General features: G+C 39.1%; 5 protein-coding genes across 6 annotated transcripts; 2 read left to right on the top strand and 3 right to left on the bottom strand.

Moving 5' to 3' along the window:
- Positions 1–445: 445 nt before the first annotated feature.
- On the bottom strand, positions 446–2,156 carry LOC116198503 (stress-associated endoplasmic reticulum protein 2-like). 2 transcript variants are annotated; one of them, XM_031528669.1, is made up of 3 exons: positions 1,999–2,156; positions 1,314–1,470; positions 446–736 (listed from the first exon to the last, which is right to left on the bottom strand). In XM_031528669.1, exons 1-3 carry the CDS (start codon positions 1,999–2,001, stop codon positions 690–692), a joined length of 207 nt encoding a protein of 68 aa, XP_031384529.1. In that variant the 5' UTR covers positions 2,002–2,156; the 3' UTR covers positions 446–689. The 2 variants fall into 2 exon arrangements, with proteins under 2 accessions (XP_031384529.1, XP_031384527.1); XM_031528667.1 differs by lacking the exon at positions 1,999–2,156 and having other exon boundaries at positions 1,314–1,491.
- A 1,194-nt stretch (positions 2,157–3,350) lies between these two features.
- On the top strand, positions 3,351–5,021 carry LOC116201767 (nuclear transport factor 2B-like). The gene is made up of 2 exons (XM_031533166.1): positions 3,351–3,809; positions 4,781–5,021. Exons 1-2 carry the CDS (start codon positions 3,513–3,515, stop codon positions 4,853–4,855), a joined length of 372 nt encoding a protein of 123 aa, XP_031389026.1. The 5' UTR covers positions 3,351–3,512; the 3' UTR covers positions 4,856–5,021.
- Positions 5,022–5,154: 133 nt separating this feature from the next.
- LOC116201766 lies at positions 5,155–6,578 on the bottom strand. Its single transcript, XM_031533165.1, has 2 exons — positions 6,194–6,578; positions 5,155–5,893 (listed from the first exon to the last, which is right to left on the bottom strand). Exons 1-2 carry the CDS (start codon positions 6,341–6,343, stop codon positions 5,396–5,398), a joined length of 648 nt encoding a protein of 215 aa, XP_031389025.1. The 5' UTR covers positions 6,344–6,578; the 3' UTR covers positions 5,155–5,395.
- Positions 6,579–8,453: 1,875 nt separating this feature from the next.
- Positions 8,454–10,911, top strand: LOC116200579. The gene is made up of 3 exons (XM_031531412.1): positions 8,454–8,678; positions 8,925–8,950; positions 10,384–10,911. The coding sequence occupies exons 1-3, from the start codon at positions 8,474–8,476 to the stop codon at positions 10,612–10,614; spliced, it is 462 nt and encodes a 153-aa protein (XP_031387272.1). The 5' UTR covers positions 8,454–8,473; the 3' UTR covers positions 10,615–10,911.
- Positions 10,912–12,250: 1,339 nt separating this feature from the next.
- Positions 12,251–12,655, bottom strand: LOC116200577. The gene has a single exon (XM_031531411.1). It carries the CDS (start codon positions 12,653–12,655, stop codon positions 12,251–12,253), a length of 405 nt encoding a protein of 134 aa, XP_031387271.1.
- Between the last annotated feature and the right edge of the window lie 5,131 nt (positions 12,656–17,786).

Below are 17,786 nucleotides of genomic sequence, written 5' to 3'. Positions count from 1 at the left end.
GAGATACGAAGAGAGATAACAATGAAATTTTGGATCGGTGTCCACCACGGCAATCATGCAGTGAGAGGCGCGGTCGTATGCCCTCAACTGGAACCTTATAAATAGATACGTGAAGCATGAGAAAAGAGGTCCATAACTTCACCTAAACATATTTGATCGGTTCAGTCACAAATTCGCATGCAAAACCGCCTCCCCTCTCCTCGATTCCCCTCAATCCGATTCCAAATAGAGGTAAAGGGAGGAAGGCAACAATACTAATGCTTCAAATTAAGACTCTTGTCACCCTCATGATTCTTTTCAGGTTCGTATCGAATTAGATGAATAGAACATGCAGGACCAGATCACAATATGTCGCAAATCGCAATGGCTCTCTTTGAGAGCTTTTAAACTCAGAATTTGAACCGTTTCGGTAAATCAGCAATGTAACAAGCAATACAACTGATTATTGCTGAAATGGAATGAAATCAGAATTCGAGTCTTCAGACGTTGCTGGAGATACCGAAAACTTTGTAGTTAAGGAAGAAGAAAGGGGAGAGAAGAGGAGATACCAGAAACAAATACACGGTCTATATATGGTGTAAGATCTGGAGCTGTTCACATAACAGTACAAGTAACTGTGTCTCTAGGACCTAACAAAACAATCAACGACCCAAACGAAAAACTGCCCGATGCCACCTCTCATGGTTGATTTACGCCATGCCTCCGGTTGTGGCAGTCCTGATTATCTGGAAGAGTGCTGTTACAGGAAACCAAAAACGTAAGCATAAGTAAACCATAAACCAACCCGGTGTGTTTGATTTTAGAATTAAGTAAAGTTGAATTTTGATTTTAATTAGGTTGTAGTGATTATGCTGTTGAATTATGGAAAAAAGTATGAAAAAGTAATGAATAGTTAAAGAGAAAGTGATGATTGTGTTGTTAAATTGTTGAAAAAGTAATGAATAGTTGAGAGAATTTAATATTAAAAATTGAATTGAGTATAATGGATTTGTATGTGGATTTATATATGGGGCCACCTTTTTGAATTGAAAGAGTTAATTTTTGTTGTGCAGTGAGAGCTAAAATCTTAAAATCAGATTGCAAAACCAAACAGGTGTAACACATCCGTTTTTGAACCCAACATGTCATAGCAAGAGCACGCCAAAGTGTTTTAGTTACTTCAGTCAGAAGTGACCAATTTCCTTAATTCCGTTTTCTCTGCACCTTAAGAATGCAGTCTATGGCTTTCAGGATTCAATATAGCTTGAGGGCAGAAAAATCAACAGCAACTGCCAAGGAATGCCAATTAACTGCAGGGAGAAAAGAAGACATACATGACCCGATGACTACGAATATGAAGAACCCGAGAAGGATAGGACCGACAGGGTAATCCTTTCCCTTCTTAACAGTTGTTTCGGGCACGGTCCCTCTCTTGGTGATGTTCTTCTCGAACCTCTCCACCTTCCTATCTGCGAGGCGCCTCGATGTCGTCTGCATCACATACTCCGCTCATTATTATAAGACAAACACGAAAATACGCGCAGTCCAACGTTGTTAAGGGGCAACAAGCTCAAACTTTTCGATCCTCACTGGATTAACAAGAAAAACCGCAACAGAATCAGCTTCCACACGAATGCAAACCCTGCATCGAATTAAACTGGACGGATCCAATCGAAGAAATTCAACTTCCTAGTTGCTTCCGAATGAGATGATTTCAATCTCTAAACGAATGATATCATTTGCTAAAATCCTGATGCAGATCTGTCGTTCAATATCATAGGGCAAAAAGTCAACAACTTGAGAGCATTGAAATCTCGGGAATCAATTAGACATCAAACAAACAGGTTCGATCGGATCAGAAACCTTCGGAGGGCGCTGCAACCGATCCGTTAACCCTAAGCTGCGCAGATGAAATCTAGCCCAAAGGAACACGAAAAGAACGGCTCAAGTAGATCGGAAACAAGCAACGTGGAAAGGGACGACAGAACGCGACCGGTGAATCTACAATGGAGAAAGTACCATGGTTGCGGGGTAGATACGGTGGCCGGAAGACGGAGATTAGCTGGGGAGAATTAGCTCCGGCGAGTCACGAACGAATGATCCCTCCGCAGTTAGTGAATGACGACCAAATCGGTTGTGGGTCAGATATATAGGGCAAGAGGGTACAGAGCGGGTCACCGGATTTACTGGCAAGCGTCACAGCTCGATCGTGATTGGTCGTTGGAGGACACGTGGCTGCTACTGATTGGCTAAAAGGTGGGTCCATGGTTCGGGGTTGTTGGGTCCAGTTCTCCGTCGTGCTGGCTTGGTAACTTGTAAGAACAAATATTGACAAAATCTCTATGGTTTTGGTGTCACGAGGTGAAGAAGATATATGGACTTGATCAAAACATCCATTAAAAAGACTAGTACCGAAGTTTGATTTGTCAGCGCAAGTTTGGGATTTGCACATTCCAACAGGTCCGTCCGCAACAGTCAAAATAATATGTTCACTCTATCAATTTAAATCGTGAGTTCGAATAAAGTTATAATCACATTGATGTCTAAAGATAACAAAATAAAACTAATTGTTCGTGATTTCGAAAAACGAGAACGGTTGTTAATTGCAAACGAGCTCGAGTTGTTTAAGCCTATGTGAGAATAAACAGGTTGCACCCTGCCCACTATATACCAAACTCACATATTTATCAATTTTTTATCACCATATCTATATCAATAAAAAAAAATTATAATGAGAAATAAGATTATGGTATCGCATCGGTCCATTGGATGGGCCTTTATGGCCCTTTCTTTATGAAGTTCCTCTTTGACTACTTGGTGAAGCAATGGGGATGATGCATAGAACGACCATAGTGAGAACAATGAGATATATAGTTCTAAATCATCGATGATTAGCATTTTTTTTTTATATTTATTGAATTGCTTGAAGTTAATCATGACCATGAAAGTACCGAACTCGAAAATTCAAATTAAGTCGATATTCCTCAAAGGGGTAAAGTAATTACAGGTCGACATGGACACGCGAGATTATACTTTAATTGAGCATCGTTATTGTGATTATCGCTCGTGTCATGCTTCTTCAGATTTGGCTCGAGCCAGTGAGAACACGAGATAAGATGTATTATTTACCTGTTCACAAGTTCTTCTATTCTAGGCTTCTAGCTCGAAACCAAATACGTTGCTCACATTGATAAGAAATAAGTAATCTTCCTTCATTCCATTTTATGTTAATCTGCCCGAGGCAATTGCCAAGTATGCAATACGAGAAAAAAGAAATAAATTAACAAAAAAAAGAAAAAGAAAAAGGGCGCAGCGTTGGACGCACGCAGCGGCGTCGTATATAAGCACTCTCCGGATCGCGATATTTTCAATTTCTCTCCGACGATATAATCCCAATTTCTCTCTCTCTCTCTCTCTCTCTCTCTCTCTCATATGACAGTGCCGCCAGTGAGAAGACGAAGGAGAGATCTCATCTTCTGAGCAGCGTCCGTCTTCATCGTCGTCGGAGGTCAGCGGAGGTGCAAAAGAAAGCAATGGATCCGGACGGGTTGGCGAAGGCGTTCGTTGAGCACTACTACTCGACCTTTGATACCAACCGGGGGGGCCTCGGTAGCCTCTACCAGGACGCCTCCATGCTGACCTTCGAAGGCCAGAAGATCCAGGGATCCCAGAACATCGTCACCAAGCTCACCACGCTCCCCTTCCAACAGTGCCAGCACTCCATCAGCACCGTCGACTGCCAGCCCTCCGGCCCCGCCGGCGGCATGCTCGTCTTCGTAAGCGGCAACCTCCAGCTCGCCGGCGAGCAGCACTCCCTCAAGTTCAGCCAGGTTACTACTCTCAATGAATCTCGCCGTGCTTATTTGACTGATTCGGTTAGGATCTGATGCGATGATATGGCTTCGATGGTCTGGCTTCGCTTCTTAGTTAATATGATTGATTTGATTGAAGCTTCATACAGCTCGTAGGCGTGAATCCATGATTCTGGAATAGTCAGTTGCTTTGCTTCATTGATGAGCTCACTGTCTGATCGAAGCTGTGCCTTGCTGATGATCTCATTTACTAAATGAAGCTGTTCCTTTTGATCATAAACTGTGCTTTTTTTTTTTTTTTTTTTTTCTGGCGATTCGTAAACCGAACAACCATCTGCACGGTCTTGTCGTGGTCGGTTCTTATCGGAACTTATGAAGCCTCTAGCTATATGCTTATGTGATCCATGCACGTCTCTTGATATCGGAGAATGATGAATCGGAGCGGAATTGCTTTAAGTATGGATTAGGAACTATCCTACTTATCAATCTTTAGTTAGTAATGCAGAGTCTATGCATTATTTATTGTGTCGTGGTTTCTGAATTGCTCCTTTTTCGGCCGTAATGTGTATGTTGGATCGTCCTTGGTTTGAATAGTGCATGAATTGGTGATTTGTCCGAAGCAGTACATGATAATGGTTAATCAACTTGCTCGGTTCTAGCTGTCCACTCGACCATATCGAAGTTAACTCAATCAGCTGATGCCACGATTATGGTCTTTAGGGAGTATTCTGTTCATTGAACTTCTCCTTTTAGAATTTCCTCGGCATGTATTCCGTTCTTAAGCATCCTTGTATGTGCCTTGAGACTTGATGAGAAACGTTGGTGGTTGTTTTTGCTTGTGGATCGCTTGTTTTTGCTTGTGGATCGTGGTTGAGTTATATACTCATTGATGTTTATAAACCAACCTGTGCTGTGATTGCATTGGGCTGTAGATCCTTAATATCTGCTTCCAGAGCCTAATGTTCTTGTTTTGTGTGTTTGATCTCCAGATGTTCCATTTGATGCCAACGCCCCAGGGCAGCTTTTATGTGCTAAATGACATTTTCCGGCTGAACTATGCGTGAGGGAGCAGCACTGAAGCATTCATTCCAGCAATCGGGGAATACATACGGGTTGAATGGAGTCTAAAAGTCCATACTTTTGGTCTAAAAGTCGATACTTTTGGTTACATTTTTTGAATGTTGAAACACTTGGAATGCACAATGGGGTTCCTTAATTTGCTTCTCTCCCTCTCGTTTTCTATATTCTCCCTCTCGATTACTTGAACTTAAAGTCGATTACCTTACAGCAGCTCTTAAACGAACCGAATTGCAAGAGCAAATCTGCCTGTTGCGCACTTTTGATCAATTTGAGCATGTAGTCGGAGGATCACGCAACACAAAAGTCCCCAACCTAACCACGAGAAAATTTCAATATTGCACTGCAAGGTCTGCAATGTCTTTCGAAATGATGATGGAATCTTAAGTAAAACTACATGTCCAAAAGAATATCAAACTTGGTCCTTCCCCAAACAGCTTTTCCCTTCAAATAAAACCAACGTTATGGAAACATCCTATCGTGAATTTCAATTGCTGTGTTCGCCATTCGAACCATTGTCTATGATGTCAAACTTGGGAAGCTCCGACAGGAATCATTGCAGGAATCGGTAGAATCTGGCTCTGGTTCGATCCCGGAGAGTCGTCCCCATTCCTCCCATTCTCAGGGCCGCCTTTGAACATCCCAGTGAGCATGCTCGAGTCATCCCCATTTCTCCCGTTTGCACGGCTGCCCTTGAACATCCCAGTGAGCATACTCCCGACGGACCGAAACGGGTGGCTTATACCGTCTTTTAACTTCAAGACCAAAGACACCTCAGAGACTTGCCAAGTTAGCGTGAGCACGATCATGATGGATAGGAGCCAGTGAGTAATTGTGTTCTGCCTCTTCACTTGTTTCAGCTCCTTCACTATCTCATCCGTCTCAACCTCTCTCGTCCCTTTGGGTTTTCCACCCGAATCTTCAGTGTTCATGCCCAAAATGCTCGCCCTAGAGCTCGCATCCTTAGTCTCCGGAGATGGCTCATCGGCCGGAATGGCTGCAGACTCTCCTTTCAGAGTTTCCACCTGTAGGGAGAGCAGCAAGAGCATCAAATGAAAAGGGCCACATCAATTACTCACTCATTGGACACAACAAGAATCAACATTTGAATCGGAACTAATCGCGATGGACTTCCGTAAGCCCTACTCAGTCCTCGGCTTATATAACATCTCGACCGAAACCCGAACACTATCCCAACTACATTGGCAACAATGAATCAGACCATCCTCAGTTAAAAAGCTACACACAACTTCAGACTGCCCTGGCGATTAATTTCCTTAAACTAGCCGCAAAGAGAAATAGGATTCTTTTTCTTGCAGTTGTACCTGAGAGAGGAGTTTGGAGAGGAGAAGGTGATCATCATCGGACTCGGGTCCGAGAGACGGGTCTTTATCATGACCCGACTTTCTCTCCTCCATCAATCGGTGGATGGCGACGTTGATGAGGTCCAGGTTTCGGTCGGATAGGGATTCCATCTGTTCAGTGACACGAACTGCTGCTGTTGGAGCACCTTCGCACGACACAGAGAGAGGGAAAAGAAGACGAAGAGGAAGAGAGAAGATTCCCGGAGGATCCACCGAACTGACTGTAGATGGAAAGTCAAAGGAGCCTAGAAGCCCTCCAAGGGGGACACGTGGTGGCTCGGCGTTTGCCGAGTCATCCTCGGCCACAGTTGTCAAGATGAATAGTATAGTTCAGTTCTTCGAGAATTATAAAACTTCAGTACAATAAAATAGAAATTCTAATAATTAATAAATGAACGCGAATAGTATCATAATAATGAGTTATCAGATGTAAGCCGTGTGCGATTGCGTTATATATGATCTTTTGATTGATTTTATAACTTTGGTCATTGCTAAGTTTGGTTAAAAAGTGGAAGGAGACGTGACGATACACTTTCATGGGTTGCTGTCAAAATGTTGACACTTAGTGCAACTTTTCCACTCGTATGGAATTCGTCAAGAAAGAGAAACTTGCTTGGTTTTACGAACATTGTCCATGAAGAAAGTGCGTTTAGTACAAGAGACTTTTGACGTCGACATCGATCTATCAATTATCATACGTGAATTTCTCAGATCTTTTTATGTCACCACTTTCTTATATTTGCTACTGGGACGATGTTCATGGTCCCCTATTGAAAAAAATAAATTAAAAGTGTGTTGTTAACGCGAGAACTGCTTATCGATAGAAAAAAGTTATGTTTTGTGTCTTAAAAAGCATGAAAAATAGGCATCGGAGTAGTCATACATTGCGCTTGGTAACGAAATTACATTTGATTTAATTTGATTTACTTTGAATCGAAAAAATTAAAACAAAAATAATTGAAATAGTTGAGAAAATTTAATGTTGAAAAATTAATTGTAATAATAGATAAGAAAATATATGAGAAAGACTTTAAAGAAAAATATATAAGGGTAATGATCGTATCGTTGAATTAAGAAAAAAATAAAGTTAAATTAAGTTAAGTTAAGTTTGATTTTATAAACAAATAAATTGGTCGTTTGTAATAGGCTTAACGAGGACCGACTCATCTGTATAGTTCACTATGTACAGACCTGAAGAAAAATTTTGGATAGGATGCTGCAGACGTGCTTTACCATCCCCTGTTAGAAGGAACTATAACAAAATATTTCGTAACTTCTCCGAGCGATATATAAGTTTCGCCTGCAAGTAAATTCGTCTATGCTTGGCCATCCAAGACGCCTCCACAGAGGACCGGTTCCGTGAGGAATATATGCTAGCTCGCTCCATATATATGTCTTAAAATTTTACTAGGCATATAAGCGATTTGTATCATGTATGTCTAATTCAAAAGTTTAAGATGATAAAACGGTAAACTCAATTTCTTAATAAACCAATTGATTTTTTTCTTATTTGATCGATGTGGGATTGTAACGCTCTTCATAATATGATTGCAATATCGTCCTCAGTTTGAGAGGAGTAAAGAAACACCCAAAACAATCTAGCTAGGACTTTGATTAATCAACTTTATGCCCAAGTTGCAAAACGTCGATCAAGGCTGCTCGGCATTGCCTATCATTTTGAAAGAGAGTCGAGCTTCTAATTAGAGAAAAATCTTTCCCTATATACTTTTCTGTGTTCAAGAGGTTATGCTCTGAGAATGGAATAACTCCCCTCTTATTGCTAATTTCAGTTGTACTTACCTTTTTTTTAAAATATTTCTTTTTTTCGATTATGAGAAAACCTATGAACTTATAACATTGAAATAATAATTTTTAATATCGAATAAAGGGATACGGGTAGTCGTACTGGATGTTGAACTTAGGACCTCTTAATCACCAGGCGAGAGTTGTGTCGATGCGTTAAATTTTTTTTTGATTTTTTTAATATTTCTTGAACCTCACACATTCTCTGTAGCACCAGCCCTACTTAGTAAGCAAGTATATATTATATTCATTAGGGGTTGGCATTGCATCCAAGTTATTCCCCTTCAACCTCCCTAAGCACCCTCACATGCCACCATAAACTCCCTTTGCATCGATATCAAGCTCCTCCTCATCTATAAATACGAATCCTCAATAATGTGGGTCACTATAAATCTCGAAAAGATCGAAGGATATCGGTAATTAAATACGCATCGTAACATGGAGAACTGGGGTCCGGTGTTCGTGTCGGTGCTGCTGTACGTGCTCTTGACCCCTGGGTTGCTGTTCCAGGTCCCGGGACACCAGAGGTGCATCGAGTTTGGGAACTTCCGGACGAGCGGGGCGTCGATATTGATCCACTCCCTCCTCTACTTCGGCCTCATCTGTGTCTTCTTGCTCGCGATTAAGGTCCACTTGTACTTCGGTTGAGATTGTCAGCTAATTCTTCTTAATAGATCAGGAACACAAACAAACAAAGACAGGAGGGGATAAGATGAGAGAACGGCTCTCTTTTCCCCTCTTTTTCTTGAATTATTCTTTTTCTGCTTCAATTTTTTCCTTTTAATTAGTGTCTGTTGAAGTCCTGTTTCAGTTTGAGTGGCTGTAATTTTGTTTGTTGTTCCTATTTTTGGGTCCTTCGGTTGTTTTTAATATTTTAAATATTGTTCAGTGTTGAGGATTGGTTTTGGCACCCTTGTTCTTGATTGGTTGAATCATATAAAATGCAAAAAGTCCCGATTCCTAAAATTTGACCGATGACTCGCTTGATGATTTCAACATTTATTCATAAGTAAAGTTTCGGATTCAAATATTATAAATAAAAAGATAAAAATTCATTCATCATATAGCGTACTATAAGATGGATATAGCAATATGATTTATGAAATTGTATTGGAAACAGAATTGTGGACTGCTTGTTTTCTTTTTAAAGTAAACAAGGCATACCATTGACATAAAACATAAAAATTAACATCAACAGTTCGCGTATAAGCCGGTAAACAAAACGGAAGATCGATTGAGTAACACCCATCTTGGCTAGACTATCCGCGTTAATATAAGCCGGTTGTCTCATGACAAATATGCATTACATCTTTCATGCGGAGTTTGGTGTTCATGTCCATCCTCGTACGTCTTCCTAAATTCTTTATTAATAATTCGGAAATACTGATTTACCTTCTTTTTTTCAGTAAGTAATATTGATTTACTTTTTTACCTATCGAGTCTATGCAGTACTTTGTCTATCCTATACTAGCATATGTCGATACGACTTTCTCTCACTTCCCTTTCATTAATTTTCTTGGCCTAAATGAATAGTAATTAAACCCTATAATCATTTCTAAGGTGATTACGCGTTAGATCTCGACTTTGTGTCATCCTCTTCTTCGTGTGTTCTCATGATATTAATTTCTTAATTATTATTATCAACGAACTAAAGCTGAGAAAAGACCATGACGTGTCAAAATAATGTGGGATGTCATCCCTCTAATCATCTTTTTCACCAAAACAAAAACATCTTACTCTCCATAATCCTTATTAAATTATTATAATTTATATGAAGAACCAGTGATGTGGTGGCAACCCAGGTCTTATCCAACACGTAATGCATCTAAGAAGTCCTTGAAATAAGACAATGAACAATAAATGTAGAATGAGATATAAATCAAACAATTTTTTACGTGTGCATCAGCATGTATAACTTCAACGAGTCCTAACTAATATTTGATAGAGCCAGATTGGTGTATTAAGAAATTAAAATTTTTTTAGCGTGAATTTCATTCTTACACCCAGGATTTAAACCTATCGAATCATTTGAACCAGCGCACCTTAGTAAATCAAACCATTTTTAAGTTGCTTGATTGGAACAAACAAAAGCTTTTCTTCTTGCCCCAGTGAACCTGCCACGTGCCCACTTTCCGCTTTAGTTACCAAAAGGAAGCAATCGGAAGGAAAAAGATTCACCGACCCATCTGAAAGATTTAAAATTCTTCATTAATTAATTAATTAATATCTCCAAGTTACCGAAAATTAATCTCTTCAAAATTATTCTTTCTTTCTCCCCCTTCCTATATATAAAGAGAGTGAAGGCTAGGAGGGAAGGCATGAGAGCTGCAGCCCAGCAGAAGCTATAGCTTATAAGTGAGATCAGTTTAATGGCGGACTGGGGCCCGGTTGTTATAGCCGTCGTGCTGTTCGTGCTGCTGAGCCCGGGGCTGCTGTTCCAGCTACCGGGCAAGCACCGGATCATCCAGTTCGGGAGCATGCAGACCAGTGGCATCTCCATATTAGTCCACACCATCATCTTCTTCGGCCTCATCACCATCTTCCTTATCGCCATCGGCGTTCACATCTACGCCGGATGACTCTTCTTGTCCTACGCGCGTCCCGTATATTCAATCAATCACTACTATGGATATAAAGTTGCAACTCCACTATTGTTGTCACGTTTTTTATTTGTCTCATCGATAAATCAATATGCTCTGGTGCTTTCTCTAGGGACAGCTCTAGACCCTTTTATTGGTTTGTTCTTATGATTGTTGCTTGTACTGGCACCCCAATTATTGTTGTAATTTGGTCACGAGGGTTGACTATTCATGTCATCTTGCTCCCAATTATTTTGATAGTGATGATTAGCAGGTTGACGATTTGATTGCTCATAAGGACCATAGACTATTCTTATTTTTTGACTCGCGGTTCTGGTAAAAAAATTTAATTATCCAATCCACTATGTCGGCCATCGTACTCCTATTTTGATCTGACAGTTCAAAGAGGCTAAGAAATAATCCAAAGGAGGAGGCGAAGTATGGTGATTCGGAAATGATGGAACCAATTAACTAGAGGGCATGTTATCTCATTTCATTGGAAAGTTAACGTGGTATGGCAGCCTACCTGAGAACGACAACGAGTCGGGTCAATAATGATTGCTCTTGGCTTATCGAACCTGAATAAGGGAAACGAACATAGACTGCGAAGGCCAACGACGCATCAGACTGTAATCAAAATAATTCCAACATCAACATTACAATGCTTCAAGAGGGCGTCAATGTCAACGAACTGTTGGCAGGATGGTAAGATAAGCGTCATAAGCGTCAGTGTTATTCACGGCTCATTTCAGATCTCAGACTAGTGATGAATTCAACTGTCATACGATTCAAATATGAATTTACAGATCCAGAAAGAACTAGAGTTGAAGAAGGGAAAAGAGAAGACGGAATTGGACAGCCAAACAGAGCATAACCGAACCCCGCCCTGAGAAGTGATGACAGTAGTTCATAAGATAATAATGCCGCGAACACATTCAGTCTATCATTAACTAACTCGATCTGTGTATGTCGACCGAAGAGAGGAGGTCGTATCCTCATATATCCATGATAGACGGAGCTATTCACAGTTTTTCTCAGTAGCACTCCGAACCTCTGAAACATCCATCTTTTTAACGGCTCGCTCGAAGGCAGCGGCTCCTAAGAGCAGGAAGAATAGTGTTTACAAAGGCAAATTCTTCATCTCGACATAATTCGGCCATGGAATCAGCTTCCTTCCCTTCATAAGAGCTTCCAAGCTGCAATACATCAGCAGAAGTACAGGATAAGGAGTCATCAAATATCAATATTCTCCGAGCCTCGAGTTACATAACAGATTATGCGAGAAAGAATACATCATCTGGCTCCACCGAAAACCCGAACAAGAACCGGCAAAGCCAATGATCACATTCATCGGATGCAAATGTTGCGGCAGCATAGTAATCAAATTCTTGGCTTGTATCCTATGTCATGAGCCTCAGAAGCCTAATCGGGCTCATAAAATTTCGAGCTTTACGAACTACATCGGCAGCTAACTCGACAAGCTTAAGCTCGATCAGTTGGCATATGAATGGACCATTTCATGGATCGCGCAGCTCAATGAATCAGCTCATATAATAAAGAGACATTCTCAACTATTCGCACCTGCTCTACAACGCTAATGGAGAAACAGAAGAAAGGTCAGAGGAGAGTACCACTCTCAAGCTATCTTCTTCGGAGGATCGGGCGGCGCAGCGGCGGCGGAACCGAAGATGGATCGGCCGAGAACCGATAGAGCGGAGACTGTTCCCGCCAAATAGAGCATCATGACCAGTCCAAAAACCCATGGCATCAGTATGAACCCGATGAAGAAGGTCACCGACCCGCACAGCATCAGACTCATCGAAACTCCAAGCAGCAGAGAAGCGAAACCCGCCGGCGTGATCTGCGGAGCCGGCGGCCGCCTCCTCGACGAGGAAGGAGCCGCCTCCGACGCCGGGGGAGCAATGAGGGACTCCTCGCCGGAGAAAGAGACCGGCGTCGGAGCCGATCGGATGAGGTTGAGCACCACGGTGGACAGCTCGTACAGAGCCTTGGATTGATGGCCCCGGCGCTGCCTCGGCATCATCTTGCTCCGAGAAAATCGGAAACCGCAAGACTGAATAGCTTCCGCTGCAGCTCACCGGAATGACACAGCGTTTGGTTAGGGGAAAAGGCTGACTTCTGACGGCGGCGGGAGGCGGAGGAATCGGAAGGAAAATGATTTTCCGTTCTCTGATTTTTGATTTTCCGGTGGGTGGTTGGACGGCGAGAAAACGTTTTCTAAGGGCAGAGGAAGAGTGTTGGGTGGAATTTTCCGGTGGTGCATTTTATCCGCACGCAAAAGGGAAAACTCCAATGACGTGGTTGGCCCGCAAGGGGAGCCTGTGGGCCCAGTCACTTAAAGAGATGGGAATCAGGGGAAAGGGCTTTGTGGGGCCCGGGTGACGTGGGACCTTATCTTCCACACTAACAGCGGCGGTGACATCCACACATGAATATACACCTATAAATAAATTTTCTTTGCCCAACCACACCTTAGATCAAACGATCGTGTACTTATTCTTTTTATATAAAATCATATATTTAAATTTATGAATAAAAAAAAATTCATATCGCGAAGATCTTACTTCTCCTTAAATGAATCGGCTCGAACTGAATTAGTGTGATCCATGAGTTTCTAGAAGAAAATATAAAAGTGCTTATGAGACTCAAATTCACTTGTGCAAAATTACGATCCCGAGTTAGACCGTTTGGAGGCTCCGCCGAGATCATTGGATGGATGGACAAAACTCTGGTTATGAAGATCTCTCGACCAGCAATTTCAAGATAGTTAGTTCAGAGACGGTGAGAATGCTCCTCTTTGACGAGATATAATGGTTCATTTATTTCAATTGATTCAATTTGATTTGTTGGATTGACTCAGCTGAGGTGCAAGTTGGTTTTTGATGCCATCCAATCCGTCCACATAATAAAAGGGAAAAAAAAAAGAGAAAAGGAGAAATCGAAGGTTGGTAAGAAGGAAGCTTGTATGTAGTTGTTATCACTTCTTATTAAAATACATTATATATAAGATATATTGATTTCAAAGAATATTTAATTGTTTAAAAATAGGAAGTATAGTTTTTGAATACATGCCATCTATAATGTACTTTCCACCGGCTTCGATCGTATGCAAAAGTTGGTCCTAGACCATTACATCGAGCAAGTATATCATCAAACCAAGAGATCGACGTTTATTTATTTATTTATTTATTTGGGTGAGTAATTGCCTTTCTTTTGGCGTTTCAACAAATTATCTATATAATAGAGAATTAGCCTTGTCTTATAAAATTCACGTGATAAAAATTAAATGTAGAAGTGGTCAGCATGATTGTAATTTAAGCAAGCAATGATTTTGAAAAATTCCAGATGCCAGCTAAGCTCCATGTTGATCATGCATACATACATAGAGAACAGGCCCTTCAAACTAGTAATTGGATCATCAATCGATCCACAAAAGTTTGGATATATACATACATACATACATATACATACATATATGGGCCAGATGGACCATAAGGAAACAATATTGAAACATCTACCACAAGAGCCCAGTCCATCTTAAAAATTGTTACATGCGAATTACGTCCTCTTTTCCCCAGCAGATTTTTTTTTTTCCCCTTGTTCAGACGAATATCGACAATTGCATAACAGTGAGGACTCGTATCTATAACCAGTCTATGTCTATATCTATATCTATATATATATTATATTATATATATGAAAATAAGAACATGATGAACATGGACAGAAGATCTCAAAATACTTCATTATTGAATTGAATTTTTTCGATGTTTTGAGCTTTTCTTTTTCCCATAAAAGACCCTTTTTTAAATATGAAGATACAAAGTTATGGGACTAATCACTGTTTACTCGATTTTTTGAGCTTTCTTTATAAAAGATTTTTAAAATAAATGAATATAGATTTGTAGGATTAGTTGATGTTTTCCCCTTTTTTAAATTTTTTTTAACAGAGTTTTTCATATTTTAATATAAAAATTTTAAAACAAATAAATATAGATTTGACACTGATCATTATACAGACTAGATTAATATAGACTTAAATTTTCAAAACAAACATATGGACACAGATTTACGGGACATATAATTATTTTCTTTATTTTTGTAATTTTTAAAAATAAAGATATTTTATGAAAAGATCCAAAACAGATCCGGTAAGATCATAATTTTTTTTTTAAAAAAATAAATTATATCATATTTTTCTAGATATATGATGTGTTATATATTTACTTTTCAAAAAGCAAATCAAATTTTATATTTTTTTTTCATAGATATAGATACGATGTGTTATCTTATCTATACTATATTGTGTATCATACGTTATAAATAACGGAAGTTCCCTCACATAAATTGTGATCAATCTGCTATCACTAGATGCTCGTTCTTCAACTTTTTACATGAATGTGAGTTATTCAACTTTTTTTTTTTCTTTTCACACATAAACTTTTATAAAAAAAAATTGAGTTCTCTAATTTTATATAATATCGCATTCTATCCCGTGTCTCCACAACTAGTAATCGATAAAGTTTGCGCTGTACGGGAGGCGATATGTTGATTTCATGCTTCATGTTTCAATTATAGAGACTTATGGTTGAATGGAGATCTCTGCAACAATCCCTGCCAGTACGTTATGGCACCGCTCTACACTCTAGTCTAAGTTGAATGGAATAATTTGGGTGGAAAAAGTGTTATTACACTTTCCATTCGAAAGGAGTAATTTCGTTCTTTTCACTTGACCGCTAAGTTATTAATAGAATGAACAAATTTATCATTATTTAACGTCTCTTTTCTAAATCATGGAAGACGTATACTTCTATCTTTTCAAATAAAAATATACATGTAATCCATGAAAAAAGAGATGGGTATTTTTATCTTCTATGAAAACTTCTCGGGCAAGAATCAAATTCAAGATCTTCCGACTCCGCACAGATAATGTGTGTAATTGCAATAGCCTCCTTCCTTGACGTGTATTCACTTAATTGTGAAGCACACATTCTATTATCATCCCTCTCATAAGTCCCTTAACTTTTTTGGAAACTACAACCGGACCGACCCCATTGCACTGGTTGAAGAGGAGAATCCATCTTGATTCCAATGATACCGAAGGAACCAGATACAACCTGGCCAAAGGAACTGATGCCCGTTTGGATTCGGAGTTATTAATTTTAACTTTAACTTTAACTTTAACTCAACACACTATACAACAAAAATGTACATTTTTCAATTAAAAAATTTTAACTTTAACTTTAACTCAACACACTACACAACAAAAACACACGTTTCCAAGTCAAATTTATAATCACATTTCATTTGTCCTTTTCCACAATTAAAATTAAAATTAAAATTAAAGTAACTTTAATTCTAAATCCAAACGGTCCCTCAATATTTTATTTTATTTTTGGTGTCAGATTATAAAAGGAAGTTCATGAATTTAAAAGAAAATAAAAATAAATATGAAAAAAATAAAGCATGTGGGGATTTCCACCTGTAAGTGAAGCGAATGTGTGGAATGTTTTTGGTGCCCAGCTTGATATTTCAAAGTTTAATAATCCTAACTAATTCAATTGAAATTGGGTGGACCTACTAGATCAAACTTGCTGAATCTTTTAGTGTAAGCAGGGACAGGCTTTTTTTTTTTTAATAATGAATAAGGGATAAGGTCCTATGCTCCCCAAACGAACCCTCTTCTAGGTCTTCCTTTCTAATCTATACATAATATATAAAAGCGGAAAAGCGGAATCATAGGAGTTTCAGTTGAGAATCCTTAATTACCGATAAGATATTCCTAATTGCTCGAATCACTTTATTTGATAACTGTTAACTTAATGTGATTTGACCTTTTATTTTTAGTTAAATGAACTTATACTATTGGTAAAATGTCATCAATTGCACGAATTACTTTATTTGCTAATCCTCAGCTCCACATAAATTGACATTTTATTTTTAATTAAATGAACTTATATTATATTTTATTATTATTATATTCAACGAATATTAAAAATTTGTCTAGATTATTCACATGTAATAATATATAATTTATCGTCTTTGAAAAATTAAAAGTCTCGTTGATAATCGGAAAAAAATTATCGAAATACGTGATATGCTTCAAGTTCAAAATGACGACATATTTATCCATCGTCTTTTTATTTGCTATGTATTTTCCTAAGTACTTATACATATTACAAAATGATGATATCTTTATAAGCATTATTGTTTGCTTTATATATCTAAAGTACATGTTTTTTTATTATGATCATGATTTTACTTATGTGGCTGTCCTACATATTCATCTATAGGTCACATATATCGATGGGAAATTTACCTAAAATGGCTCATGGTTTACCCGTTTCGTCAAATCTATCATATGTTTTTTTTTTGTCAAATCTATCCCATGATTTACTTTTTGCATCAAATTTATCTCGGCGTAATCTTTTCCGTCCACATCTAACGGCTGTGCTGACGTAGTTCTCACGTGACAAGTGTAGCCCACTATCTCTCCAAGTGCCACATCAGTACGGCCGTTAGATGTTGACGGAAAAGATAATGCCGTAATAGATTTGATGCAAAAAGTAAACCATTGGATAGATTTGACAAAAAAAAAGAGTATATGATAGATTTGACAAAACGGGTAAACCATGAGTCATTTTAGGTAAAAACCCCTACATTGATTACCTATATTGTAAAAAAATTATCGGGTCACGCGGGTTTTTTTTTTTTTTTTTGATAGTGAAACGGGGCCTAAGCCCAGTAGAAAAGAAAAGAAAAATTACCATTATTATATTTATATCTTCAAATGTCTTGGCACTTGCCAGCCCACGTGGCGGAAATCGAGACCCTCTACCGATTTCCTCGGCTGTGTGGTCCACTGATTGTGGCGGGCCCCGCATCAAACTATTTCTCTTGCTCCTCTCCATGTGAATTTGGGGGTATACGACAAAGTGCGCCCACACCCATGCACGCACTCGATCGGGAATCGACTTCGAGGGCAGCCCTTCGATGGAAGGTAAATAGCTAGTTGGACTTCATAGTGCTAAGTATTAGCAATTAAAATTGGGCAATACCCAAGGATAAATCGGGTAACTCGGTATCCATTTTTATTAAGTAAGATTTCAAATTTCAATCGCGTCAACATAAAATATCCAAGAACAAGAGAA

This window comes from Punica granatum, chromosome 3 (genome assembly GCF_007655135.1).
Source record: "Punica granatum isolate Tunisia-2019 chromosome 3, ASM765513v2, whole genome shotgun sequence".
Lineage (NCBI taxonomy): Eukaryota > Viridiplantae > Streptophyta > Magnoliopsida > Myrtales > Lythraceae > Punica > Punica granatum.
The sequence above is the reverse complement of the archived record's forward strand: the minus strand, read 5'-3'. Positions and strand labels throughout refer to the sequence as shown.

Bases quoted from the DNA above. Each gene is read 5' to 3' on its own strand.
- LOC116198503 (XM_031528667.1), bottom strand. From the start codon at position 1,476: ATGCAGACGACATCGAGGCGCCTCGCAGATAGGAAGGTGGAGAGGTTC. The intron at 737-1,313 runs GTATGTCTTCTT...TTCCTGTAACAG, and splicing joins ATTCGTAGTCATCGGGTCAT to CACTCTTCCAGATAATCAGG.
- LOC116201767 (XM_031533166.1), top strand. From the start codon at position 3,513: ATGGATCCGGACGGGTTGGCGAAGGCGTTCGTTGAGCACTACTACTCG. The intron at 3,810-4,780 runs GTTACTACTCTC...TTTGATCTCCAG, and splicing joins ACTCCCTCAAGTTCAGCCAG to ATGTTCCATTTGATGCCAAC.
- LOC116201766 (XM_031533165.1), bottom strand. From the start codon at position 6,343: ATGGAATCCCTATCCGACCGAAACCTGGACCTCATCAACGTCGCCATC. The intron at 5,894-6,193 runs GTACAACTGCAA...CTCTCCCTACAG, and splicing joins TCTCCAAACTCCTCTCTCAG to GTGGAAACTCTGAAAGGAGA.
- LOC116200579 (XM_031531412.1), top strand. From the start codon at position 8,474: ATGGAGAACTGGGGTCCGGTGTTCGTGTCGGTGCTGCTGTACGTGCTC. The intron at 8,679-8,924 runs GTTGAGATTGTC...AATATTGTTCAG, and splicing joins TAAGGTCCACTTGTACTTCG to TGTTGAGGATTGGTTTTGGC. The intron at 8,951-10,383 runs GTTCTTGATTGG...CAGAAGCTATAG, and splicing joins GGATTGGTTTTGGCACCCTT to CTTATAAGTGAGATCAGTTT.
- LOC116200577 (XM_031531411.1), bottom strand. From the start codon at position 12,655: ATGCCGAGGCAGCGCCGGGGCCATCAATCCAAGGCTCTGTACGAGCTG.